Genomic DNA, 25,213 nt, shown 5'->3' with positions numbered 1-25,213 from the left:
GTCTCTTCAGTGAAATAGCCTTCAGCCTAATGGACACAAGTGTCTAATGGATTCCTGTCTCAGAAGCACAGAATAACATTGTATTTTTACATCACAGTTTAAGAATATTGCAAGTAATAATGAAATCCTCCTTAAGAGTTCATGGTGATCATTGTTAGAACTTTTCTAACCTCTTCCAAAATGCAAATTTGAACTTTATTTTATTCGCAGATAAATAGACTTGTAGTTTAGAAATGTTGTTAGGATTAAAATAATCCTGTGCCCTTTTTAATTTTTACAAGGCATAGTTCTCTTTCAACAACTCTAAAGTGAGAATGAAATGTTACCTCTTTTTTACCAGTTGTCTAATTTGCCACTTGTCATGATTCCTAATTTGCCCCTTTTTTTACTTTCTTTAAAACTTTGCACTTAATAAGTTGTAGCTTCCCCCTCCCCCCTTTATTGCTGAGGGAAAATATATCCCATCTTGAAATCTTGAAGCAAACAGAAATAGTTTAGAGTCCACCTTATTTTTTCATTCGTTCATAGTCCTCTGGGCATAGAAACCAAACATTTTATTGAGTGGATTAATCAAAGATACGTTATGTTATATGCGCATTTCCCCCTAATTGATGAGTTGCTGTGTGTGTGTGCATTTGGACTCGTATGTAATATAATTGGTTAGAAGCATTTTGTAGGTGTACTTAGTGTAACAGATACTTCTACTAGTAATAGACTGTTTTCAGTTTATACATTTGTAAAAACCAAATGACCTATTATTCTGTCTTTATTCTTCCAGGGTAATACTGACCAACCTGTCCAAACAAGCAAGATTGGACTTGGGAGGAGAGAATATCAGAGTTTACAACACCGCCATCATTCTCAGCGTTCTAAGTGCCGTCCACCTAAGGGCATGTATTTAACCCAGGAAGATGTGGTAGCTGTTTCCTGTAGCCCCAATGCAGCCAACACCATCCTGAGGCAACTGGACATGGAGTTGATCTCTTTAAAACGTCAGGTATTTTATAAAAATCATATTTTTTGATGATTCTATCTATTTTGCTTATATACTTTTATCTCAGTAAACTCAAGTATTTTTGCAGATTTTCTCAGCCACCCATTTACATAAGTTTTGTTTTTTTATTTACCTTGTTTTCAAGTTATAAGACGCCTCTGTCTTTCTAGATTTGAATCCCAGCATTGCTACCTGTTAGCTTTATGATGTTGGGAAATAAAGTCTCTATAAGCTTCAATTTTTTATTTGTAAAATTGGGCATAATAATCATACTTCTTTCACAGGTTATTGGGAATTATTTGAGATAATACATGTAGATTGCTCAGCAGTGTTTGGCACGTTTTGAATGCTCAGTGAATAATGGCTGCCCTCTTCATTATCATCATTATCACCAGTAGTCGTAGCAGCAGTATTATTTAAAAGTATCATTATCATAATGAGGTAGTGGTTAAGTTAGGTTTTAGAGTCAGTGCTCCTAAGTTCTAACCCTAGCTACACTGTCTACTTCCTGCGCAACCATAGAGGAGCTTGTTTAACTTCTCTCAACTTCAGTTTACCATCTCAAAATGAGGATAATAATATTTTGCTTGGGAGGAATTAAACAAGATAGTATATGGTAAGTGCTTAAAACATTACTGCCTTGCACATAATATGTACTCAATTAATGGTTGTTATTAGGTCTCCAGTCTTTCTCAGTCATGTTTTCCTTTATTTATTTATTTGTTTGTTTCTCTTGTTGTTTTAGGTGCTCTTCTAAGTCTGTACTTTCTTGCTCTAAATTAACCAGCCTTACACTATTTGCCAGTGACTTCTGAGTCTACTTCTCAAGCTGTGGCTTTTCTCCCAAGCTCTATAGCTACATTTCCAGCTACGAGCTAGACATCTCATCTCACCCCCAAAAGATTTCTTTCTGTGTTCCTTGTCTGTTGAAACATCTGAATCATCTTTGACTCATCCCTTGCCTTTATCACTCCCCCAACACACACAGACATAAGTGGTAAGTTATGTGAGTTTCATCTCTGAAATTTCCTTTAAATCAATCCCCTTATGTTTAATCTCATCCCTACTACCCTTGTTCAGGCCCTTATCACCTCTTATCTGACAATCCCTGTCTTGTTGATTCTCCTTGCTGTCCATCTCTCTTCAGCTCTATGTTACGCATTGTTATCAGTGTTATCCTTTTAAAATTCTGGTATAATCCAGATGACTCATCTTAAAGCTCTTCATTAATTTCCACTTGCCTTTAGCAGGTTACAGCAGAGGGAGACAGGAATTTATAGGAAGGTCATGTTAAGAAATTTAAAATTCATCATGAGTTAGGAAACCACTGAAGGATTTAAAAGAAGTATAACATGGTCATATTTACGTTTTTCAGCTTTATCTCTTCGTTTTTTTTTTTTTCAGTAGTTGCTCTAGGGATTATAATATGCATCCTTAGCTTACAGTGTCATCCTTGCTTAGATATTACAATATGCATCCTTAGAGTTAATATTATACCACTTCACATATAATGTAAGAACCTTGCAACAGGGTAGTATGGACCAAGATAGTTTTTCTCTATACCAAACATTCAGATTTCTCTATCCCTTGACCCTGGTTACTCACCCAAACTGCTTTTATATTTCTCTTTTCTTCTCCAGCAAACTTCCTGAATAAATATCTACCACATTAGCTTACTCTGCTTTCTTACCACTTATTCTCAGAGGCTTCCCAATCTAATTTCTGCCCTACATCCCATCCCAGTTCTGCCACTGAAAAAGCTATCTTAAGATTGTTTATGAACAAGTTGCCAGGTCTAATGCCCTCTTCTTGGTTCTTACCTCTTTTGGCAACCACTTCTTCCTTCTTAGAATTCCTTTGTTTTGACTTATATGGCCCTGGACTCTCAAGTATATATATAGTATATATTTGATTGAATGCTTTGCCTTTAGTCGAAACATACTTGTGTGCAAGAATCCCATCTTCCAACCCACAGCACTCCTTCTCTTTAGAGAACTTCTGAAACACTTTGCCTGTGATATTTTTAAAGTGCGCAGAATTTTCTTAAGTAATGAAGGAATAAAATGTACTCAGTCACCTGTAATCATACTTAATCCTCAACACTACTACTTCACTACTACCTCACTTAAGACTATTTTTATTGATTTTTTTTATTAATTTATTTTTTAAATTTATTTATTATTTTTGGCTGTGTTGGGTCTTCGTTGCTGCATGCAGACTTTCTCTAGTTGCCGCGAGCGGGGGCTACTCTTCGTCGCGGTGCGCAAGCTTCTCACTGTGGTGGCTTCTCTTGTTGCGGAGCACGGGCTCTAGGCGCGCGGGCTTCAGTAGATGCGGCATGTGGGCTCAGTAGTTGTGGCTCCCGGGCTCTAGAGCGCAGGCTCAGTGGTTGTGGCGCACAGGCTTAGTTGCACTGCAGCATGTGGGATCTTCCCGGACCAGGGCTCGAACCCATGTCCCCTGCATTGGCAGGCGGATTCTCAACCACTGCGCTACGAGGGAAGTCCTATTGGTTTTTATAAAGGAACTTTTTTAAAGCTTTAAGTTCCTTTCTTGGATATTCGTTTGATGTGTAACATAGTAAAGATTTGCACTCTTGGATTTGCAAATTCTACCACTTTTATATCCCAGACACATCTCATAAGCAGTGTCTGGACTGAATTCTTCTGTGCCCACTAGTTATCTGTTCCTCTTTTTGCATTCCCTGTCTGGGCGAATAGCACCACGTACACTCAGTTACTCAAACCAGTGACCAAAGAGTTATCCTTGATTCCTCCTCCTCCCTAATTCTCCACAATCAGTTGTTTACAAAGACATCTTAATTTTGTTTCCAAGTTATTCCTTAACCCGTCTCTGTGCACCACAGCCACCGCCACCCCTTCATTTCTACTGTTTAAATCGAAGTCCTCAACGTTTCTCATTCGGATTGTTACATTAACTTCTATCTTCTTCTCCCCATTCTATTCTCCAGATTACTACTGGAATTATCGCTATAAAAGTGAAAGATGGTTATGTTGCTCCCTTGCTTAAGGTTTCCTTCAATCTTTAGGCAAGATTCAAATTCTTTGGTCTGGCCCCAGCCTAACTGCTTGCCGCTGCTTTAGGGCTGTCGTGTCTTTCTAATGCTATTCTGCCTGGAAGACATTCCTTCCCCACAATCTTGTCTACCTGCTTCATTGTTATTAATCCATTAAAACCAAATACAGTATGCTAACACATATATATGGAATCTAAGGGAAAATAAAGGTCATGAAGAACCTAGTGGCAAGATGGGAATAAAGACACAGACCTACTAGAGAATGGACTTGAGGATATGGGGAGGGGGAGGGGTAAGATGTGACAGGGTGAGAGAGTGGCATAGACATATATACACTACCAAATGTAAAATAGATAGCTAGTGGGAAGCAGCCGCATAGCACAGGGAGATCAGCTCGGTGCTTTGTGACCACCTAGAGGGGTGGGATGGGGAGGGTGGGAGGGAGGGAGGTGCAAGAGGGAAGAGATATGGGAACATATGTATATGTATAACTGATTCACTTTGTTATAAAGCAGAAACTAACACACCATTGTAAAGCAATTATACTCCAATAAAGATGTTTAAAAAAAAAAAAAAAAAACTCAATTTAGGTGTGATCTCCTCTGGAAAACTTTCCCTAATCTTCCCCATGATCCACACCTGCTAACACATGCAAACACACTCTCTTCTTTCTCTCTCCAAGACTAGGTGAGGTGTTTTAGCACTTATCATACTTTTATATTTATTTATCTCCCCACTAATCTATGAAATCCCTAGAAACTGAGACTTCACATTTTATCTCTGTATATCTATCTAACGTGGCTGATCAATTAACCGCATTTGAACCAACCTAGATTTATACATTTTAGCTTTGTTTTTAAGATCTTAGGTGAAAAAAAATTTTGCACATCACTTTATAAATATCAGATTGTCCATACTGGAAAAACAAGAATAGAAAAAAACTAAACAAATGAACAAATAAAAACTCCTAACCCTTAATATTCTAGGTAGAGATTAACAAAATTGCTAGTGGAATAGTAGTTTAAAACTTGGCATGGTTCAAAATCAGGTTCTACCTCCTATTTCTATAGCCTTGGGAGTTTCTTAATTTCTCTGTACCTTACCTTCCTCATCATTAAATTGTTACAATAGAAATAGAGTCAGTTCTGCTATAATGCTTGTTTTGAAAACATGATTTTTTTCCAACACAGTTGATATACTAGGGAACAGTTTGAACGTAATGTGACTTTTGCATTTGCTTACATGTGATTTTTGTTAGGGAAGAACTACATCTTGCTGAGTACATGCCCACACACTTCAGATGTATACCAGCTACCTCAATTCACTGTGTGTTATGTGCCATCCACATCCACATCTGGTGTTAAAACTTTTGATCTTTTTTCAAATAACCCTTCTTTTTTTTTTTTTTTTTTTTTAAACATCTTTATTGAAGTATATTTGCCTTACAATGGTGTGTTAGCTTCTGCTTTATAACAAAGTGAATCAGTGATACACATACAATATGTTCCCATATCTCTTCCCTCTTGCATCTCCCTCCCTCCCACCCTCCCCATCCCACCCCTCTAGGTGGTCACAAAGCACCGAGCTGATCTCCCTGTGCTATGTGGCTGCTTCCCACTAGCTATCTATTTTACATTTGGTAGTGTATATGTCCATGACACTCTCTTACCCTGTCACATCTCACCCCACCCCCTCCCCATATCCTCAAGTCCATTCTCTAGTAGGTCTGTGTCTTTATTCCCGTCTTGCCACTAGGTTCTTCATGGCTTTTTTTTTTTTTTCCTTAGATTCCGTATATATGTGTTAGCATACTGTATTTGTTTTTCTCTTTCTGACTTACTTCACTCTGTATGACAGACTCTAACTCCATCCACCTCATTACAAATACCTCCATTTCATTTCTTTTTATGGCTGAGTAATATTCCATTGTATATATGTGCCACATCTTCTTTATCCATTCATCTGTCGATGGACATTTAGGTTGCGTCCATGTCCTGGCTATTGTAAATAGAGCTGCAATGAACATTTTGGTACATGACTCTTTTTGACCTATGGTTTTCTCAGGGTATATGCCCAGTAGTGGGATTGCTGGGTCATATGGTAGTTCTATTTGTAGTTTTTTAAGGAACCTCCATACTGTTCTCCATAGTGGCTGTATTAATTTACATTCCCACCAGCAGTGCAAGAGTGTTCCCTTTCCTCCACACCCTCTCCAGCATTTATTGTTTCTAGATTTTTTGATGATGGCCATTCTGACCGGTGTGAGATGATATCTCATTGTAGTTTTGATTTGCATTTCTCTAATGATTAATGATGTTGAGCATTCTTTCATGTGTCTGTAGGCCATCTGTATATCTTCTTTGGAGAAATGTCTATTTAGGTCTTCTGCCCATTTTTGGATTGGGTTGTTCGTTTTTTTGTTATTGAGCTGCATGAGCTGCTTGTAAATCTTGGAGATTAATCCTTTGTCAGTTGCTTCATTTGCCAATATTTTCTCCCATTCTGAGGGTTGTCTTTTGGTCTTGTTTATGGTTTCCTTTGCTGTGCAAAAGCTTTTAAGTTTCATTAGGTCCCATTTGTTTATTTGTGTTCTTATTTCCATTTCTCTGGGAGCTGGGTCAAAAAGAATCTTGCTGTGATGTATGTCATAGAGTGTTCTGCCTATGTTTTCCTCTAAGAGTTTGATAGTGTCTCCCCTTACACTTAGGTCTTTAATCCATTTTGAGTTTATTTTTGTGCATGGTGTCAGGGAGTGTTCTAATTTCATACTTTTACATGTACCTGTCCAATTTTCCCAGCACCACTTATTGAAGAGGCTGTCTTTTCTCCACTGTATATGCTTGCCTCCTTTATCAAAGATAAGGTGACCATCTGTGTGTGGGTTTATCTCTGGGCTTTCTATCCTGTTCCATTGATCTATATTTCTGTTTTTGTGCCAGTACCAAACTGTCTTGATTACTGAAGCTTTGTAATATAGTCTGAAGTCAGGGAGCCTGATTCCCCCAGCTCCATTTTTCGTTCTCAAGATTGCTTCGGCTATTCGGGGTCTTTTGTGTTTCCATACAAATTGTGAAATTTTTTATTCTAGTTCTGTGAAAAATGCCATTGGTAGTTTGATAGGGATTGCATTGAATCTGTAGATTGCTTTGGGTAGTAGAGTCATTTTCACAATGCTGATTCTTCCAATCCAAGAACATGGTATATCTCTCCATGTATTTGTATCATCTTTAATTTCTTTCATCAGTGTCTTATAATTTTCTGCATACAGGTCTTTTGTCTCCTTAGGTAGGTTTATTCCTAGATATTTTATTCTTTTTGTTGCAATGGTAAATGGGAGTGTTTTCTTAATTTCACTTTCAGATTTTTCGTCATTAGTGTATAGAAATGCAAGAGATTTCTGTGCATTAATTTTGTATCCTGCTACTTTGCCAAATTCATTGATTAGCTCTAGGAGTTTTCTGGTAGCATCTTTAGGATTCTCTATGTATAGTATCATGTCATCTGCAAATAGTGACAGCTTTACTTCTTCTTTTCCGATTTGGATTCCTTTTATTTCTTTGTCTTCTCTGATTGCTGTGGCTAACACTTCCAAAACTATGTTGAATAATAGTGGTGAGAGTGGGCAACCTTGTCTTGTTCCTGATCTTAGTGGAAATGGTTTCAGTTTTTCACCATTGAGGACAATGTTGGCTGTGGGTTTGTCATATATGGCCTTTATTATGTTGAGGAAAGTTCCCTCTATGCCTACTTTCTGCAGGGCTTTTATCATAAATGGGTGTTGAATTTTGTCGAAAGCTTTCTCTGCATCTATTGAGATGATCATATGGTTTTTCTCCTTCAATTTGTTAATATGGTGTATCACGTTGATTGATTTGCGTATATTGAAGAATCCTTGCATTCCTGGGATAAACCCCACTTGATCATGGTGTTTGATCCTTTTGATGTGCTGTTGGATTCTGTTTGCTAGTATTTTGTTGAGGATTTTTGCATCTATGTTCATCAGTGACATTGGCCTGTAGTTTTCTTTCTTTGTGACATCTTTGTCTGGTTTTGGTATCAGGGTGATGGTGGCCTCGTAGAATGAGTTTGGGAGTGTTCCTGCCTCTGCAATATTTTGGAAGAGTTTGAGAAGGATAGGTGTTAGCTCTTCTCTAAATGTTTGATAGAATTCACCTGTGAAGCCATCTGGTCCTGGGCTTTTGTTTGTTGGAAGGTTTTTAATCACAGTTTCACTTTCAGTGCTTGTGATTGGTCTGTTCATATTTTCTATTTCTTCCTGGTTCAGTCTCGGCAGTTTGTGCATTTCTAAGAATCTGTCCGTTTCTTCCAGGTTGTCCATTTTATTGGCATAGAGTTGCTTGTAGTAATCTCTCATTATCTTTAGTATTTCTGCAGTGTCAGTGGTTACTTCTCCTTTTTCATTTCTAATTCTGTTGATTTGAGTCTCCTCCCTTTTTCTCTTGATGAGTCTGGCTAATGGTTTATCAATTTTGTTTATCTTCTCAAAGAACCAGCTTTTAGTTTCCTTGATTTTTGCTATTGTTTCCTTCATTTCTTTTTCATTTATTTCTGACCTAATCTTTATGATTTCTTTCCTTCTGCTGGTTTTGGGGTTTTTTTGTTCTTCTTTCTCTAATTGCTTTAGGTGCAAGGTTAGGTTGTTTATTCGAGATGTTTCCTGTTTCTTGAGGTAGGCTTGTATTGCTATAAACTTCCCTCTTAGCACTGCTTTTGCTGCGTCCCATAGGTTTTGGGTCGTCGTGTCTCCATTGGCATTTGTTTCTAGGTATTTTTTGATTTCCCCTTTGATTTCTTCAGTGATCACTTCGTTATTAAGTAGTGTATTGTGTAGCCTCCATGTGTTTGTATTTTTTACAGATCTTTTCCTGTAATTGATATCTAGTCTCATAGCGTTGTGGTCGGAAAAGATACTTGATACGATTTCAATTTTCTTAAATTTACCAAGGCTTGATTTGTGACCCAAGATATGATCTATCCTGGAGAATGTTCCATGAGCACTTGAGAAAAATGTGTATTCTGTTGTTTTAGGGTGGAATGTCCTATAAATATCAATTAAGTCCATCTTGTTTAATGTATCATTTAAAGCTTGTGTTTCCTTATTTATTTTCATTTTGGATGATCTGTCCATTGGTGAAAGTGGGGTGTTAAAGTCCCCTACTATGATTGTGTTGCTGTCGATTTCCCCTTTTATGGCTGTTAGTATTTGCCTTATGTATTGAGGTGCTCCTATGTTGGGTGCATAAATATTTACAATTGTTATACCTTCCTCTTGGATCGATCCCTTGATCATTATATAGTGTCCTTGTCTCTTGTAATAGTCTTTATTTTAAAGTCTATTTTGTCTGATATGAGAATTGCTACTGCAGCTTTCTTTTGATTTCCATTTGCATGCAATATCTTTTTCCATCCCCTCACTTTCAGTCTATATGTGTCTCTAGGTCTGAAGTGGGTCTCTTGTAGACAGCATATATATGGGTCTTGTTTTTGTATCCATTCAGCCAGCCTGTGTCTTTTGGTGGGAGCATTTAATCCATTTACATTCAAGGTAATTATCGATATGTATGTTCCTATTCCCATTTTCTTAAATGTTTTGGGTTTGTTATTGTAGGTGTTTTCCTTCTCTTGTGTTTCTTGCCTAGAGAAGTTCCTTTAGCATTTGTTGTAAAGCTGGTTTGGTGGTGCTGAACTCTCTCAGCTTTTGCTTGTCTGTAAAGGTTTTAATTTCTCCATCACATCTGAATGAGATCCTTGCTGGGTAGAGTAATCTTGGTTGTAGGTTTTTCTCCTTCATCACTTTAAGTATATCCTGCCACTCCCTTCTGGCTTGCAGAGTTTCTGCTGAAAGATCAGATGGTAACCTTATGGGGATGCCCTTGTGTGTTATTTGTTGTTTTTCCCTTGCTGCCTTTAATATGTTTTCCTTATATTTAATTTTTGACAGTTTGATTAATATGTGTCTTGGCGTGTTTCTCCTTGGGTTTATCCTGTATGGGACTCTCTGTGCTTCCAGGACTTGATTAACTATTCCCTTTCCCATATTAGGGAAGTTTTCAACTATAATCTCTTCAAATATTTTCTCAGTCCCTTTCTTTTTCTCTTCTTCTTCTGGGACCCCTATAATTCGAATGTTGGTGCGTTTAATGTTGTCCCAGAGGTCTCTGAGACTGTCCTCAGTTCTTTTCATTCTTTTTTCTTTATTCTGCTCTGCAGTAGTTATTTCCACCATTTTATCTTCCAGGTCACTTATCCTTTCTTCTGCCTCAGTTATTCTGCTATTGATCCCATCTAGAGTATTTTTAATTTCATTTATTGTGTTTTTCATCATTGCTTGGTTCCTCTTTAGTTCTTCTATGTCCTTGTTAAATGTTTCTTGCATTTTGTCTATTCTATTTCCAAGATTTTGGATCATCCTTACTATCATTATTCTGAATTCTTTTTCAGGTAGACTACCTATTTCCTCTTCATTTGTTAAGTCTGGTGTGTTTTGACCCTGCTCCTTCATCTGCTGTGTGTTTTTCTGTTGTCTCATTTTGCTTATCTTACTGTGTTTGGGGTCTCCTTTTCACAGGTTGCAGGTTCGTAGTTCCCGTTGTTTTTGGTATCTGTCCCCAGTGGCTAAGGTTGGTTCAGTGGGTTGTGTAGGCTTCCTGGTGGAGGGAACTAGTGCCTGAGTTCTGGTGGATGAGGCTGGATCTTGTCTTTCTGGTGGGCACGTCCACGTCTGGTGGTGTATTTTGGGGTGTCTGTGGCCTTATTATGATTTTAGGCAGCCTCTCTGCTAATGGATGGGGCTGTGTTCCTGTCTTGCTAGTTGTTTGGCATAGGGTGTTCAGCACTGTAGCTTGCTGGTCATTGAGTGATGCTGGGTCTTGATGTTGAGATGGAGATCTCTGAGAGATTTTTGCCGTTTGGTATTACGTGGAGCTGGGAGGTCTCTTGTGGACCAGTGTCCTGAAGTTGGCTCTCCCACCTCAGAGGTACGGCCCTGATGCCTGGCTGGAGCACCAAGAGCCTTTCGTCCACACGGCTCAGAATAAAAGGGAAAAAAAATAGAAAGAAAGAAAGAAAGAGGCTATAATATAGTGAAATAAAATAAAGCTATTATAAAGCAAAGCTATACAGACAAAATCTCACCCAGAAGCATATACATATACACTCACAAAAAAAAGGAAAAGGGGAAAAATTAATATATCCTGCTCCCAAAGTCCACCTCCTGAATTTGGGATGATTCGTTGTCTATTCAGGTATTCAACAGATGCAGGCACATCAAGTTGTTTGTGGAGTTTTAATCCGCTGCTTCTGAGGCTGCTGGGAGAGATTTCTCCTTCTCTTCTCTGTTCGCACAGCTCCTGGGGATCAGCTTTGGATTTGGACCCGCCTCTGCGTGTAGGTTGCCTGAGGGCGTCTGTTCCCCGCCCAGACAGGACGGGGTTAAAGGAGCAGCTGCTTCGGGGGCTCTGGCTCACCCAGGCCGCGGGTAGGGAGGGGTACAGAGGAGGCGGGGCGAGCCTGCGGCGTCAGAGGCCGGCGTGACGTTGCAGCAGGCTGAGGCGTGCAGTGCGTTCTCCCAGGGAAGTTGTCCCTGGATCACGGGACCCTGGCAGTGGCGGGCTGCACAGGCTCCCGGGAGGGGCGGTGTGGAGAGTGACCTGTGCTCGCACACAGGATTTTTGGAGGCGGCAGCAGCAGCCCCAGCGTCTCACGCCCTTCTCTGGGGTCCGCGCTGATCGCCGCGGCTCACACCCGTCTCTGGAGTTCGTTTAGGCGGCGCTCTGAATCCCCTCTCCTTGTGCGCCGCGAAACAAAGAGGCAAGAAAAAGTCTCTTGCCTCTTCGGCAGCTGCAGACTTTTTCCCGGTCTCCCTCCCAGCCAGCTGTGGTGCGCTAACCCCTTCAGGCTGTGTTCAAGCCGCCAACCCCAGTCCTCTCCCTGCGATCCAACCGAAGCTGAGCCTCAGCTCCCAGCCCCGCCCGCCCCAGCGGGTGAGCAGACAAGCCTCTAGGGCTGCTGAGTGCTGCTCGGCACCGAGCCTCTGTGCGGGAATCTCTCCGTTTTTTCCTCTGCGCCCCTGTTGCTGTGGGATCCGCGCTGATCGCCGCGGCTCGCGCCCGTCTCTGGAGTTCGTTTAGGCGGCGCTCTGAATCCCCTCTCCTTGCGCGCCGCGAAACAAAGAGGCAAGAAAAAGTCTCTTGCCTCTTCGGCAGCTGCAGAATTTTTCCCGGACTCCCTCCCGGCTAGCTGTGGTGCACTAACCCCTTCAGGCTGTGTTCACGCCGCCAACCCCAGTCCTCTCCCTGCGATCCGACTGAAGCCCGAGCCTCAACTCCCAGCCCCGCCCACCCCGGTGGGTGAGCAGACAAGCCTCTCGGGCTGGTGAGTGCTGCTCGGCGCCGAGCCTCTGTGCGGGAGTCTCTCCGCTTTGCCCTCCGCACCCCTGTGGCTGCGCTCTCCTCCGTGGCTCCGAAGCTTCCCCCCTCTGCCACCCGCAGTCTCTGCCCGCGAAGGGGCTTCCTAGTGCGTGGAAATCTTTCCTCCTTCACAGCTCCCTCCCACTGGTGCAGGTGCCGTCCCTATTCTTTTGTCTCTGTTATTTCTTTTTTCTTTTGCCCTACCCAAGTACGGGGGGAGTTTCTTGCCTTTTGGGAGGTCTGACGTTTTCTGCCAGCGTTCAGTGGGTGTTCTGTAGGAGCAGTTCCACGTGTAGATGTATTTCTACTGTATCTGTGGGAAGGAAAGTGATCTCCGCGTCTTACTCTTCTGCCATCTTCTCTCCTCCTCAAATAACCCTTCTTCTACCACTTCCCAGTGACTCACAAATTGCAGTTATTTTGACACCCACTTAACGTAAGCAACCGTTTAAGGTAAAGTATCATCTTTATTGTAACACTTGTGAATTTCTTTACTATTTAGAGTGTATAAAAATTATGCTATCATTTTTATTAGGTGTCTATCTTACGTGTCACTGATGAAGTTTTTAAGTGTTGTGTCCCAAGCTCCTTTTCCGCATAAGCCCTGTGGTTTTTATTGTGCAGTTTTGCATAGTACAGTGGCTTTTGAGAATGCGTATGTCAGGTTATAACAGAACTGATTGTACTTACTTCACAGAGTAGTTATGAGAATTAAGTGATTTATTACATATGATGCACTGACAATGATGCTTAACATAATAAACACCTAATAAATATTATCCACTGTCATCATTATTATTCTTATTAGAATAATTGTTATTTGATCAAAGCATTATGGTAGTGAGAAATATTGGTGGAATTTAATCCCTATATATACCAGTTGTCTTGGATTATAAGAGACATTGTTACAGATATTCAAACACTATGATTTATGAGTCTGTTAGACATGTATATAGTTGATGTGTATATTACTTGAATGAGTGTTGTATCACACCCTAAGTGTGATAAGTGTCCTATCCTCACGGACTTCAATTTAACAGGGTGATGATATATATCCTTTTCACTTATTGAATACTCAAAAATTCACCTAAGTAGATGATCTGATTCATATTTTGGGTTATTTTGTTGAAGGTTCAGAATGCTAAGCAAGTAAACAGTGCACTTAAACAGAAAATGGAAGGTGGAATTGAAGAATTCAAACCTCCTGAGGTATGTTATTGAAGAGTACATGTGCTAAGTACAGTGAAACCTTGTTCTTTGAGTTATCCAGTGTTCAACTACTATTTTGGTTATGTGTTAATACTTTGAAGATTTTATAATATGGATAATTTATTATGTCTCTATTTTGTCATTTAGATAGTTACTCTCTTGAGACTTGGCTAATGATTTACATTAAATCATTTTGTTCCTGTCCTTAGCACTTCCTATCAAGCAAAGTAATTAGGGAAAATAGTGATACTAGTAGGCCCAGTGCATGTGAAACTAGAAGGTCATTAATGAACAAGCCAGGGCGTTTTTAGGTCTAGAGCAGTGTTTGTTCAAAGCCCTTTCCTACCTGTGTAAATTGGTAACAGGAAGAAAAGATCACAAGAAAAGGAGCTCGTTTTAACAAAATTTTTCTTTAATTTCGTGTATTTGGATTTTGGCTCAGGTTTCCAATTAGGATTTTAGTAGGTGGACTTACATTCTTGTACTCATATCTCGGAAAATATGAAATCTAAAAACAAGATATAGATTGACCATTTTCTCAAGTCTTACTTGTACTTCAGCTAAAATTTAATATGTTTTTTATATTTTTGATGACTAAGGGTGTACTTAAATGCTCATAAAATCCAATCAAATATTTTTACAGAAGCTTCTATTATAAAGTCTTTTCTCTTTTCTCTCTCTTTTTTAAGACTCCTGTGTTATGCTTCATATCCTGGACTTGCTTTTCTATGTATGTAATAATCAAATAATCCTACTTGGTCTTCTTAATGGGATGTTTTTTTCCCCCAAATCACAGGTTGACTGAAATATCTACAAAGGAAATATGTATGAGGGGATGGGGGGAGGCAGAAGAGTAGTACTTCATATGCCATCTTACTCATTAGAATCTTTCAGAAAGGAAGAATCATTATGAAGGAAGTTGTTTTTGTTTGTTTTGAATAGTCTCTTTCAAGAAGGTCAGGCAATGGAAAAGAATGAAATATACGTAGACTAATATCTCATTCCAAACCCCCAGGTAAACTGACAAATATTCTAGTGATATTTAAATAAAGATAGTGTAATACAAAGAATACTGCTTTATTTTATGTTATATTATTGCGACAAAAAATTAAATTTTGTATTGGGATTAATTTAATATTTAATTATGCATTATAAAATGCATAAAAGCAAAAAACTTAAAATGCCTATGAGTTTATAATTTAAAAATTAAATTAAAAAGTATAGCAGATGTTGAAAACATTATGGGAATATCTTGAAGAACTTTATGCCAATAAGTTTGAAAACTTAAACAAAACTTAGAAATTCCTAGGAAAATATGGCTTACCAAAAGTATCTTAAAAAGAAAGAAAACTGAATAATTTATAACCATTAAATAATTGAAGGAACAATTAACATTTTTTCTCAGAAGAAAACAGCAGGCCAAGACAACTTTACAGAAAAAGTCTACCAAATTTTCAAGGAAATAAAATTCTAATCTCAAATTTTCCAGAAAATTGCAGAATAGTCTCATTCATTAACATTATATAAAGCAAGATGTGAAAGTACAATAGCATTTATAACTTTCCTATATGCTGCTTCTTTTGATGATCACATAAATCCAAAGAAGTAGATGAAGTAAATGCTGTTATTTTACATGAGGAAGTTGGGCCTCAGAGAGATTAACTGACGTGATCAAGATCACACATCTAGTAAATAGTGAAACTCTGGCTATATTTCAGATCCTTAGAGTCCAGTTTAATGCCATGCTGTCCTAGATTAATGCCATGCTGCCTCTTACTTTTGGAAGTTTTCATATAATAGTAAAAGTGTATATTAGATTCTCACATTTAAAGTTATTGGGGGACTTCCCTGGCGGTCCAGTGGTTAAGACTTCACCTTCCAATGCAGGGAGTGCAAGTTCAATCCCTGGTCGGGGAGCTAAGATCCCACATGCCTCGTGGCCAAAAAACATAAAACAGAAGCAATATTGTAACAAATTCAATAAAGACTTTAAAAATGGTCCACATAAAAAAAAAAATCTTAAAAAATATTTAAAAAATAAATAAATGCAGTTACTGGTTTAGAAGTTATCATTTATTACATCTCTTGGTTTATTGTAAAAATAATGATCAAAATGAAACAATCAAAATCTTAACACACTACCATCCATACACTGAAGTTTGTATATTACTTTGAGGTTGATTTTGAACTCACATGACTTGAAAAATGTATATATGTTTTATCATCTAGAAAATGCCTAGGATATATTTATATTTATCATATTGTTCCTATTGCTTTACAGGGGAGAGCAACCTGAATAGATATATTTCAAAACATAGATTAACAGTCATAGTAAAGACCTTGAAAAATCATGTAATCTATCCCCTTACCTTTAGGTTAGCTGGTACCTAACCTAAAAAATTTCTCCCTAATACCTAATAAAAGAATTTTATTAACCTCTTAAACCATAGGCTACTAAATTATGTAACTCAACTGGAAATAAACAGTTACTAAGATGCTTTACTTATTCATTTGGTTGTATTTGTTATTTTCACTCATTTAGGGAAAATATTGGTGAAGAAAGTCCATTCACTTCCCTAAGTATTTATGATCACCTGTTTCATGTAAGGCACTGCATTAGGCACTGTGTGTGGGGGGAAGAGGCGACACCTAAAAAGGAGGAAGGATAGACTTTTTCCATCTACTTTTTAAAAGAAGAATTTATACTCTAGATATTATAAGACAAACTGATTAAAGTTATAGATTTATAAGTAAAGATCTTAGGAAAACAAGTGGCTATTATTCATTCCAGCTAGGGTAATCAGAGAGGACTTCCTAGAGGGGGAGGTTTCAGCTGAAGTTTGAAGGATGAGTAGGAGTTTTGCACGTACAAAAAGGGCAGGTGAAGGGAATAACGTGAACAATGGTTTGGTGTTGAGCAGTGCATTCAAAATATAAATACAGTGGGGAAAAAATAAAAAAATAAAAGCACTGGATATTCCCTGAGCACTTATTATGTGCTCATTATTGTGCTAATTACTATTGATAATTCAGTGGAAGTATAAAACAATGTTTTCTCAAGAAGCATATTGTCTACTTGGGAAGGCAAACTTGGTTGCAGAGGATGAATGCACAGGGTGTATGAGAGATGTTAATAAGGTTGAGTTTAACAGGGACTTCTTTGTGATAGAGGTCAGTGGGCAAGACCACTGTGAAAACAAAAAGTCTTTGTGAAAGCTAGGAAGAGAAGTTTGCCTTTTAAATTAAGTCAAATGGAAAGGCCCTATAGCTTCTTCAATTTAGGAAGGATGTAATGCAAACTTTTTATTTTGGGAAAGGTATCCTGGCAGTGTTTTACAAGATACATTAGAAACTTTAGAGCTGCTAAAATACCAAGCATGTGAGTGATAAAGTAAATGGTAAATGGGTACTGGGTAGTGTCAGGTATTAGTTGTAGGAATGGACAGCAAGTGATAAATCTAGAGAACATTGCAAAGTAGAGGATACTGTATCTCCTGGAAAGTATGTGAGAGTGTTGTGGGGAGCGGTGTTATGTTTGGTTATGCTTTGATTTGTTGTGGGAGGAGGTAAGTGGGGAGCAAGGAGATTAATGAATCTAGGAAGGAAGAAACTGAAAAAGGAGTGCCTTTTGAAGCTAGAAATTTCCCAGTCTGTGGGTATTTTCATGGATAGGTGTGTGACATCCTTTCATTATGGATGTTGGATGGAATTTTCAACACTGAGTAGCGGTGACCTTTTCTAACTCTTCCAAGTCAGAGGTAGTATGAATCTACTACTGACAAAAATGGGAAAGATGTGAAGACAGTTTAGCAGGGGAAGGATGTAGTAAAGATGCTGAATTCACTAAGGATGTCATAGATTGTTCTAGAAGGCTCTTTGGGGCCTTCTACATTATTATCATTACTATTATATACTGGATTGTTTTATATTAATATTTTATTATTTTTAAAACAACAATATTTCAGACTGGGGTTTGCTGCAAAAGAATATTCTCAGTGGTACCTCACAGCTCACCATAGCTACCACACAGTTTTAGATTCCTAGATATAGTCTAGTTGTCCTTTCCTTAAGTTAAACAAATTTCTACCAAAGTTTCTTGGGTCTAAAATATAAAAATCAGTAACTTAAAGGAATCTTATGTATTTTTTAAATGTTGATTCTCTTTCTCCTATAGTGTTCCCTTTCTTCCACTGTTTCCATTTTGTAACATATAGACTTTTAAATTCCATACAGTTTCAACTCCCTCTCTGCATTTTTCCACTGACGTGTCTTCTTAAAGATTAATATTTGTGCTAATGACCAATTCCACAGCTCTAACTCATTTCCCTTGCCTTTTTCTGAGCCCTTCACATAGTGATGACCTCCTTCTTCCTCTAACTTTTGAGAGGTTATGTTCTCTTTTATAACTATTATTTTCCCTTCTCAGCCGTAATTTTTCTTTCTCTACATAAATAAAGACATTCTCCAAATTTGTATCCTCAGAATGCATTTCTCTTCTGTTTGGAAATATACAGTCTCATCACTTTGCTATCTTAAAGTCATATCATATGTACCTTTAAATGACATAAATTCAACCATAGCTATCAGCCAGATAAAAAAGAGAGAGTATGTTTAGTAATAGCAAATGCACTAGTACTGGCAATTCTGCCTAAACTCCATTTATTGAGTATATGCCCCAGAGTGAGCAGTTATGAGCTGGAAACTGTGAATCCACCATTCCTTCAGTCAGTTTAGCTTCCATATGCCTCCTGAACATTTCCTTGAACTGAACGATATTCTAGTATTTAAATAAGTATTTATATTTTTCATTCAGTACTATCCTAAATTTGAGCCACAGGCTTCATCTGGGATTTAACTGAGAAACTAGTGGCCCATTCCAATGCTGGAGGAATAATTGGCTATGTGGACTTTTTGAGAGGCTGTGCCTATCTCCGTGGCTACCTTTGTAAGAACATTTCAAGAGTAATTTTAGGAGGAAAAAAAAAAAACTTAAAACAATTCACAGGCTGGTTTTAGTAAGAGGACTCCATTGTTTTCCCTCATAAACATTTTCCAGACACTTAAAAAAAAAGTTTGAATAGATGACTCTATTTTAGCCTCCTGCCTAATACCTTTTTTCAGTGTATCCCAAGTTAAATTCCTCATCTTAACCTTGCCTTCCCATATCTCCCAAATCCTAAATCCTTAACATCATCACCCTTCTCCCAGCTTTCTAGGCTTAAAGTCTTATTCTGCTCAATATCCTACCCTTCTCCCCTTGCTCCTTAACCCCCCCAACCCCCCGCCCAGCACAGTTGCTTATTAAATCTAGTATGAACTCATCAACCTTGGTTTTTATGGCACTTCCAAAAGTGGTCCTTACCGTATTTTCGTTTAGTTAAGTATCACCAACCTTCCAGGCTTATTTATCACTTCTTCCTGGCAAAAATCCTCTTGTTCCCTGTCATGGTATGCCTTCTCCTCATTTTTGCCTTTCAGAAACTTCTCCTATTCTTAAACCCATCTCAGACTCCAGTCCCTTCAACTTCCCTTTTTCCCTATTCTAATCATTTTGACTTTTCCCTCTCATCTTTGAATCCCCAGTATACTGTGTACTTTTTAATTTTAATAATAGTTATTCATCTTCATCCCATCTCCTGATATGCTTGTAAACTGAAAATAAGTCTTCATAGTGCTTGTTATTTCTCTTTCACCTTTTGTTCCCTTTTCACTAATGACACCTTTTCCTCCAGTTTATGCCTTTCGGGTTTAACAAACATCGATTGATCAATTTCTGCTGCTAAGGCACTGTGCTAGATGTTCTACATATATCCTAACTTTAATCCTAAGAACAACTTGCAATGTAGTATTACAAGAGATCCTCAGTATCCAAATGTTCATTAATCTAAGGGATACATGGAGAAGCAAAAGTTGCCAAATAAGAAAATATTCACTAATGAATTGAGCACCTATAAAATGAGGCTCTACTCACCAATTCTCCCTAATTAACTCTAGCTGTTATCCTTCCCATCCATCACAGCAACATCCTTCTCTGTTACTCTCTTGCTAATATAATGCAAATACAAAATGAAATTGTAAGCCTTGCAAAAGTTGTGAAACTTCATGAAGTCTATGAAAGTACACGAGAATGACTTTAATTGCTTGCAAAATTGTTGACAAACGGGTATCTAGCAGAATTAACAGTGGAAAAAAAGAGGATGGTGACTGAGACAAGCACTTTAAAAAAGAATAATTTGAGTAACAAAGAATTAAGAGGGGTTACAAAGAATTAAGAGAAATTTGTTGAAGTCTTCAAAACAAAAATGGCCTATATGCTACGCTCATGTTGTAAATTGCAAAGCTAGAGAATGTTATACCATTGTATAGTCAGAAGACGTATGCCAAAAAATAAAATTAAAGCATGTAAGTGGAATCAGTGACTATTTTTTAATGAACTAATTTTCCTAAGTTTTAGTTTCATATTTCAGATCAAGTTACAATCAACTCTTTATTTTTTAACCATTTACTCTGAAATATTTGGACCTGTTTTAAATAGGTTCCAGTACCAGTTATCCTTGGGTACCAAGGGCCTCTTCTGTCTACCTGTCACAGCCACGGTAGCAACAGATTGACTGGGTATTAACTCAAATATTTGCTCCTACTTCATTCTTGTTACTCCTCTTGGGGGATTAATTGCTAGTTTTTCCTCTGTCATCTCCTTTTTCTTTTCACTTTTTAAGCCTTGGTTCACCCTTATTACTGCTTCTGTGTGTCCTATTTCCCCTCTTTCTCTTTGCCTGTTTACTGTTATTCCTTTACCTTATCACCAGTATCCTAATCTGGAGGCTTATCCAGGCTTTGCCTGGCCTGCCTTGCTATCCCCTTATAATCTCATCATCTGGAATTCAGTGCTTTGTGTTTTAGGTTTTTTCCTCCTTTACTATAGGTGTTTTTTTTACTTTTTTCTTTCTTCTCTCCTAATTTTTTTTTTTGAATCTTTGTTTCATTCTTTCTTCCAAATGCTTGCTTATACCTCTTCACTCATGGTGAGAAAGTTGGTATTACCCAGAACCGCTGTGTACTGTGGAAACACTTATTGCTAAGACTACAAGTGAGATAAGACCTAAACACCCCTTCTCAGAGGAAGCCTTTCTTACTGTTTTGTCCAGCATGTGCGTGTATTACATTGGCCACTTTATCTGGGCAGTTTCTACTGCAAACCTCTGTAGGCTGGCATACTTATTTCTGTCCCTCCATCTACTGCCAGAGGTTCTTGATTACTCAGCAGTGGGTATACACTAGTGAAATTTGGTTAGGTGTTTAATTGATATTGTAATGCTGCCATAGTAAAAATCTTAAACTTAGAAATTTTTTAAACAAAAATACTGGAAAGAATGTAGGAGGTCTTGGGGGGAAAATCTATTCTTATAGTGGATCACTCTCTGCTTTAGAAATTTAAAGAAGTATTTTAGGGCATAGGCCTGATCTACAGTTTTATGTTAATTTATGCAACACTGTTTTTGATGGAGTAAGGTATAGTCTAAATGTGAAGAGAAGAAATTTTAGAGAGAGTCACAGATCCTTCTCTGAAGAAAACGAAGTCTCTTAAATGTTTAAAACTAGGCTAAAATTAACATCTGCAACGTATGATAGGAACATTGTAGTTGGAAAATGGGCGATTAATAGATTTTCTCAGTTTTGATATCTCTGCCTAGAGTATAAGTGCGAATGTTGTTCATTCTCCCAAAATGGTACATTTCCCTTTCATTATCTTTTTGTGTTGGTAAAAGGTAATTCAGAATATATTTTTTAATTCTTATACAAATGAAATCCTCATAAATCAGAGTTTTAGTAATCTCTTGTCTGTGATTTGGTGAAAAGTTTAAAAAAAATAAGCACTTTGGAAAAATGTCTGTCTTCATATCCTCATTAGGAAACTTCTCTTTAATTTTGTAGTCAAATCAGAAAATTAATGCCCGTTGGACCACAGAGGAGCAGCTTCTAGCAGTGCAAGGTATATTAAAGATAAGCAGTTACTGTTGTTAATAATTATTTAACTTGTCGTGAAAGGTGACTACCATAGTTCTTCCCTTCCTTTAGAAATGGATCAAGAAAGGGGTCTTGTGTTCACCACAAAGTCCTGGTGACCATGAATTCTGTTTTGTACTTGTGGATGTGACATACTGAGCCTGTGTGCATTTTGGGTCCTGAACAGCATGTAATGCATTCTCAGCACTAAATAAATGATGGTGATGACAAGCTTGAACAAGTCTTGGTCTCTCCGTGCCTCTGCTTCAGTATTTCTGCAGTTGGGTTCATTCTTACTGTATCAGTCAATAACTCATTATTTAAAGCATAGACTAATTTATGTTTCTGGTTTCCCTGATTACTCTGTATTTGATAAATGTCAGGTACTGAAAATATTAATGATATGCTTTACTTTCAGTGTACCATAACTTACTTAAGAGATATGCCACTGAATGCTTCAAAACCTGACTTTAAATAGATCTATTTATACAAAAGAGAGGCTTAAGATATATATATATACACACATACAATTTTAAATGCACTATTTATAAGAATGATTTGTTGAATTGTATGGCAGAAAACTTTTTGTAATATGAATACCCATGGGCAAATTGGAAGCACTATAAACTTGGATTTTCTTGTATTTGAATTACTTAAAGAAGGGCATATTGTATGTTTTAATTCAGTGTTGTAGATTTTTTTCCCTTTCAAGATGAACTATCTGCAGGACTGATTGTGTGATTTAAGTTTGGTTTACAATTTGTTTCTTCCTGGCTGAGCCCTCTGTATTGAGTACTAATAGCTTTTTTGTCTAGGTTAACTACTATAAGAGAGTTGGGCCCCAGTGAAACATATATCTTTAAAAATAGTTCCAAGTATTCAAACATAGAGAAAATATTTAACTCAAAAATGTTGTGCAAGTATCATTCGGATATGAGAATAATGTAGTTAAAGATTGATTAATAGATGACTCTGCAGTTAGAACTAGAGTAAGAATTACTCACCCAGTGTGATTTGAAAATGTCACAGGAGGGTGCCAGCAGGATAATGTGAGCCTTCCCTTTGGTATACAGTCATTTCATAAATAGAAATACTTGATTCGATGGAGGCAGGGTGCTGGATGTGCATTGAGCACATCTGTAATTGTAGAATTAAGTTTCTGAATGAGTCAGAACAAAGTTTAATTAGTTTATAATGTTCAATAATAGCTGTTTTAAAACTAAAAACTGACAATTTAAATTTTTGATTAAAAAATTAGTATTTTCAATGGCTGTCTCATATTTATTTAGAATTGTGTCTTATGGCTCTAACATAGTTATTTGAGTAGGCATTGGTTTGACTGATGTAAAGCCTGTTTCCCTTCATCAGAGTAGCCTATAGAATTTAACCCCGTCTTCCAGTATTTCATTGCTTAAAGGTTAGTATACTAATCCTGTACTCTTCATATAAGAAATTATCCCAGTGAAAGGGTTTTCTTAAGAGAATCGGCTAGGAAGTCTGGGTTAATCTTTCTCTATATGTACAGAATCAGGATTTGATATTGTTCTACAGTACTCCTTTAAGTGGTAGGGTCCACTGAATCTTATGGCTGGGTTGGATATTATGAAAAGCTGCGTTCAAGAGAAGGACAATGGAAAGATTTACATATGGAGTTGAGCTATATATGTGGACACTATTTCAGCTTATAAATATTACAAGAATGGAGTATTTATAGAAATAATCAAACATTTCCTCTCTCCTGAGGGATATTCAGTGTCATATTTTTATGCACGTTTGAAAAGTAATCCTTAAATAAATTACACTAATGGAGCAATTTGTATGGAAAGATTCATGTTCTTAGGATTTTGAAAGCACTCTCTTAGTATGTTAATGTCTTCGTTTTTATTTAAATATTTATTTTGACTCTGTGTATGAAATTTTTATTTTCACTTTGAGTTTTTAGGTTTTTTTGGTTTTGTTTTGGGTTTTTTTTGTTTGTTTTTGTTATTTACAATAAAACAAAGCTAAGCTATTTGTGTCCAAAATAGTTATTTTAGGGAGAATTAAAAAGTGCCATCTTTGCTTCATGTGCCCATGTATTTATATAATACTCAAAAGTGTGCCTTATAAACAGTATAATCGTATAGTAATGTCACCTGTACCTGAGTCTCAGTGTGGTTAAGGTACATAATTGAACTTTATATTTTAACATGTGTAATCCAGAAGTACTTATCTTAGCAGGCAATTGTTTTTGGTTTTTTCTTCTTCTTTTTAATCTTTATTTATGATAAGCCTTTATATGATATTATTCTTCTGGCCACTTCAGTTTCAAATCATTTATGTTTTGATATTAACATGTTTTAATTTATATAGAACTTTCTATTCAAGACATTTTACATATAGATTCTGATTTGACATTCATTTGTTAAATGCTTTATTTTATCTTGCTCGTAGTTGACCATTACAGTGACCTAGAGAGAGAAATGTTGACTCTAGTGTCACTAGTGAGATTTATAACTCTATTTTTTTTTTTTAACTCTACTATTAAATAAACTTTTTGTTGTAATTCTGAAAACCAAATAAGTATATTAAGATCATTTCCTAGGGCTTAAATATATATTTCCCACTTCCATCTGCTCATATTGTTGTTAACTAAGTACTAGCCATTTAAATTGTAAATAAATATTATTTTAACAACAAATATTTAAATAAATAAATAAGCCATTTCCCCTTCTTTCTCCCTTATTTGGAAGGGGGGAAAATCATGCTCAGACCAGATAGGAATGTCTGCTTTTACTTGTGTAATCTATCACTTTATTATGTTGATTTTAGTTCTAACTATGTTATAACTTCAATAGCATTCTTTGAGAGTCCCCAAGTGGGATATTATAAATGCTGCTTTAATTTAATTTAATCCTCTTTAAATACTTACCAAGAATGGTATTTCTACAATTTCTGTAATCTGTTTCAGCTTTGAGTATCTAAAATTTCTATTATAACAAATTAGTTAACAGTAAGGCCCGTTATAGTCTTCACATATTTGTGTTAATGGTGAAATACCCCTGTTTGTAGCTTATGTCGTATATATAAATATTTTTTTCTAATCTATGGTGCTTTTAGAAATTATCCTAAAATCAATCTTGATATTCATATGATAAACATTCCTTATTAAGCAAGAATTAAGAAAAGAATTAGATTCTAGGTGTATTTTTTTTCATGTAAAATGGAACAATTATTATGTTTTCAAAAAGTAACAATACATTTAAATGATAATGCAAAACATCTGCTCTTTAAAGTGTATAGGAGCAGAAGCATGGTATACAATGTTTGACATTTTTATTTTATGTCTCCTCTTAAATGTATTCATTTCATAGTCATTAGTGGTAAAAAACTAAAAAACAAAAACAAACAGAAAAAATATGCTTCCCAACTACAATATTTGTGCTATATTAGGGTAAACAACAAAAAATTTTTCTAATTTTATCAAGGCATCAACTTTAATTTTTAGTTGTTTTTTTTTTATATTACTTGCCTTCGCGTATAAAACAGGAAATGACA

At 37.0% G+C, this 25,213-nt stretch overlaps 1 protein-coding gene across 3 annotated transcripts in view; it reads left to right on the top strand.

Moving 5' to 3' along the window:
* RCOR3 (REST corepressor 3) overlaps positions 1-25,213 on the top strand; it is a 57,649-nt gene that overhangs the window by 24,129 nt on the left and 8,307 nt on the right. For all 3 annotated transcript variants that reach the window (XM_068541487.1, XM_068541488.1, XM_068541489.1), the window contains 3 exons: positions 779-997; positions 13,592-13,669; positions 21,605-21,662. In XM_068541487.1, coding sequence (XP_068397588.1) covers positions 779-997; positions 13,592-13,669; positions 21,605-21,662 — 355 coding nt within the window. The remainder of the gene's footprint in view (positions 1-778; positions 998-13,591; positions 13,670-21,604; positions 21,663-25,213) is intronic.

Source organism: Eschrichtius robustus, chromosome 3, assembly GCF_028021215.1.
Source record: "Eschrichtius robustus isolate mEscRob2 chromosome 3, mEscRob2.pri, whole genome shotgun sequence".
NCBI classification, from domain to species: Eukaryota; Metazoa; Chordata; class Mammalia; order Artiodactyla; family Eschrichtiidae; genus Eschrichtius; species Eschrichtius robustus.
Note: the sequence above shows the minus strand (reverse complement) of the source record. Positions and strands in the feature narration are given on the sequence as shown.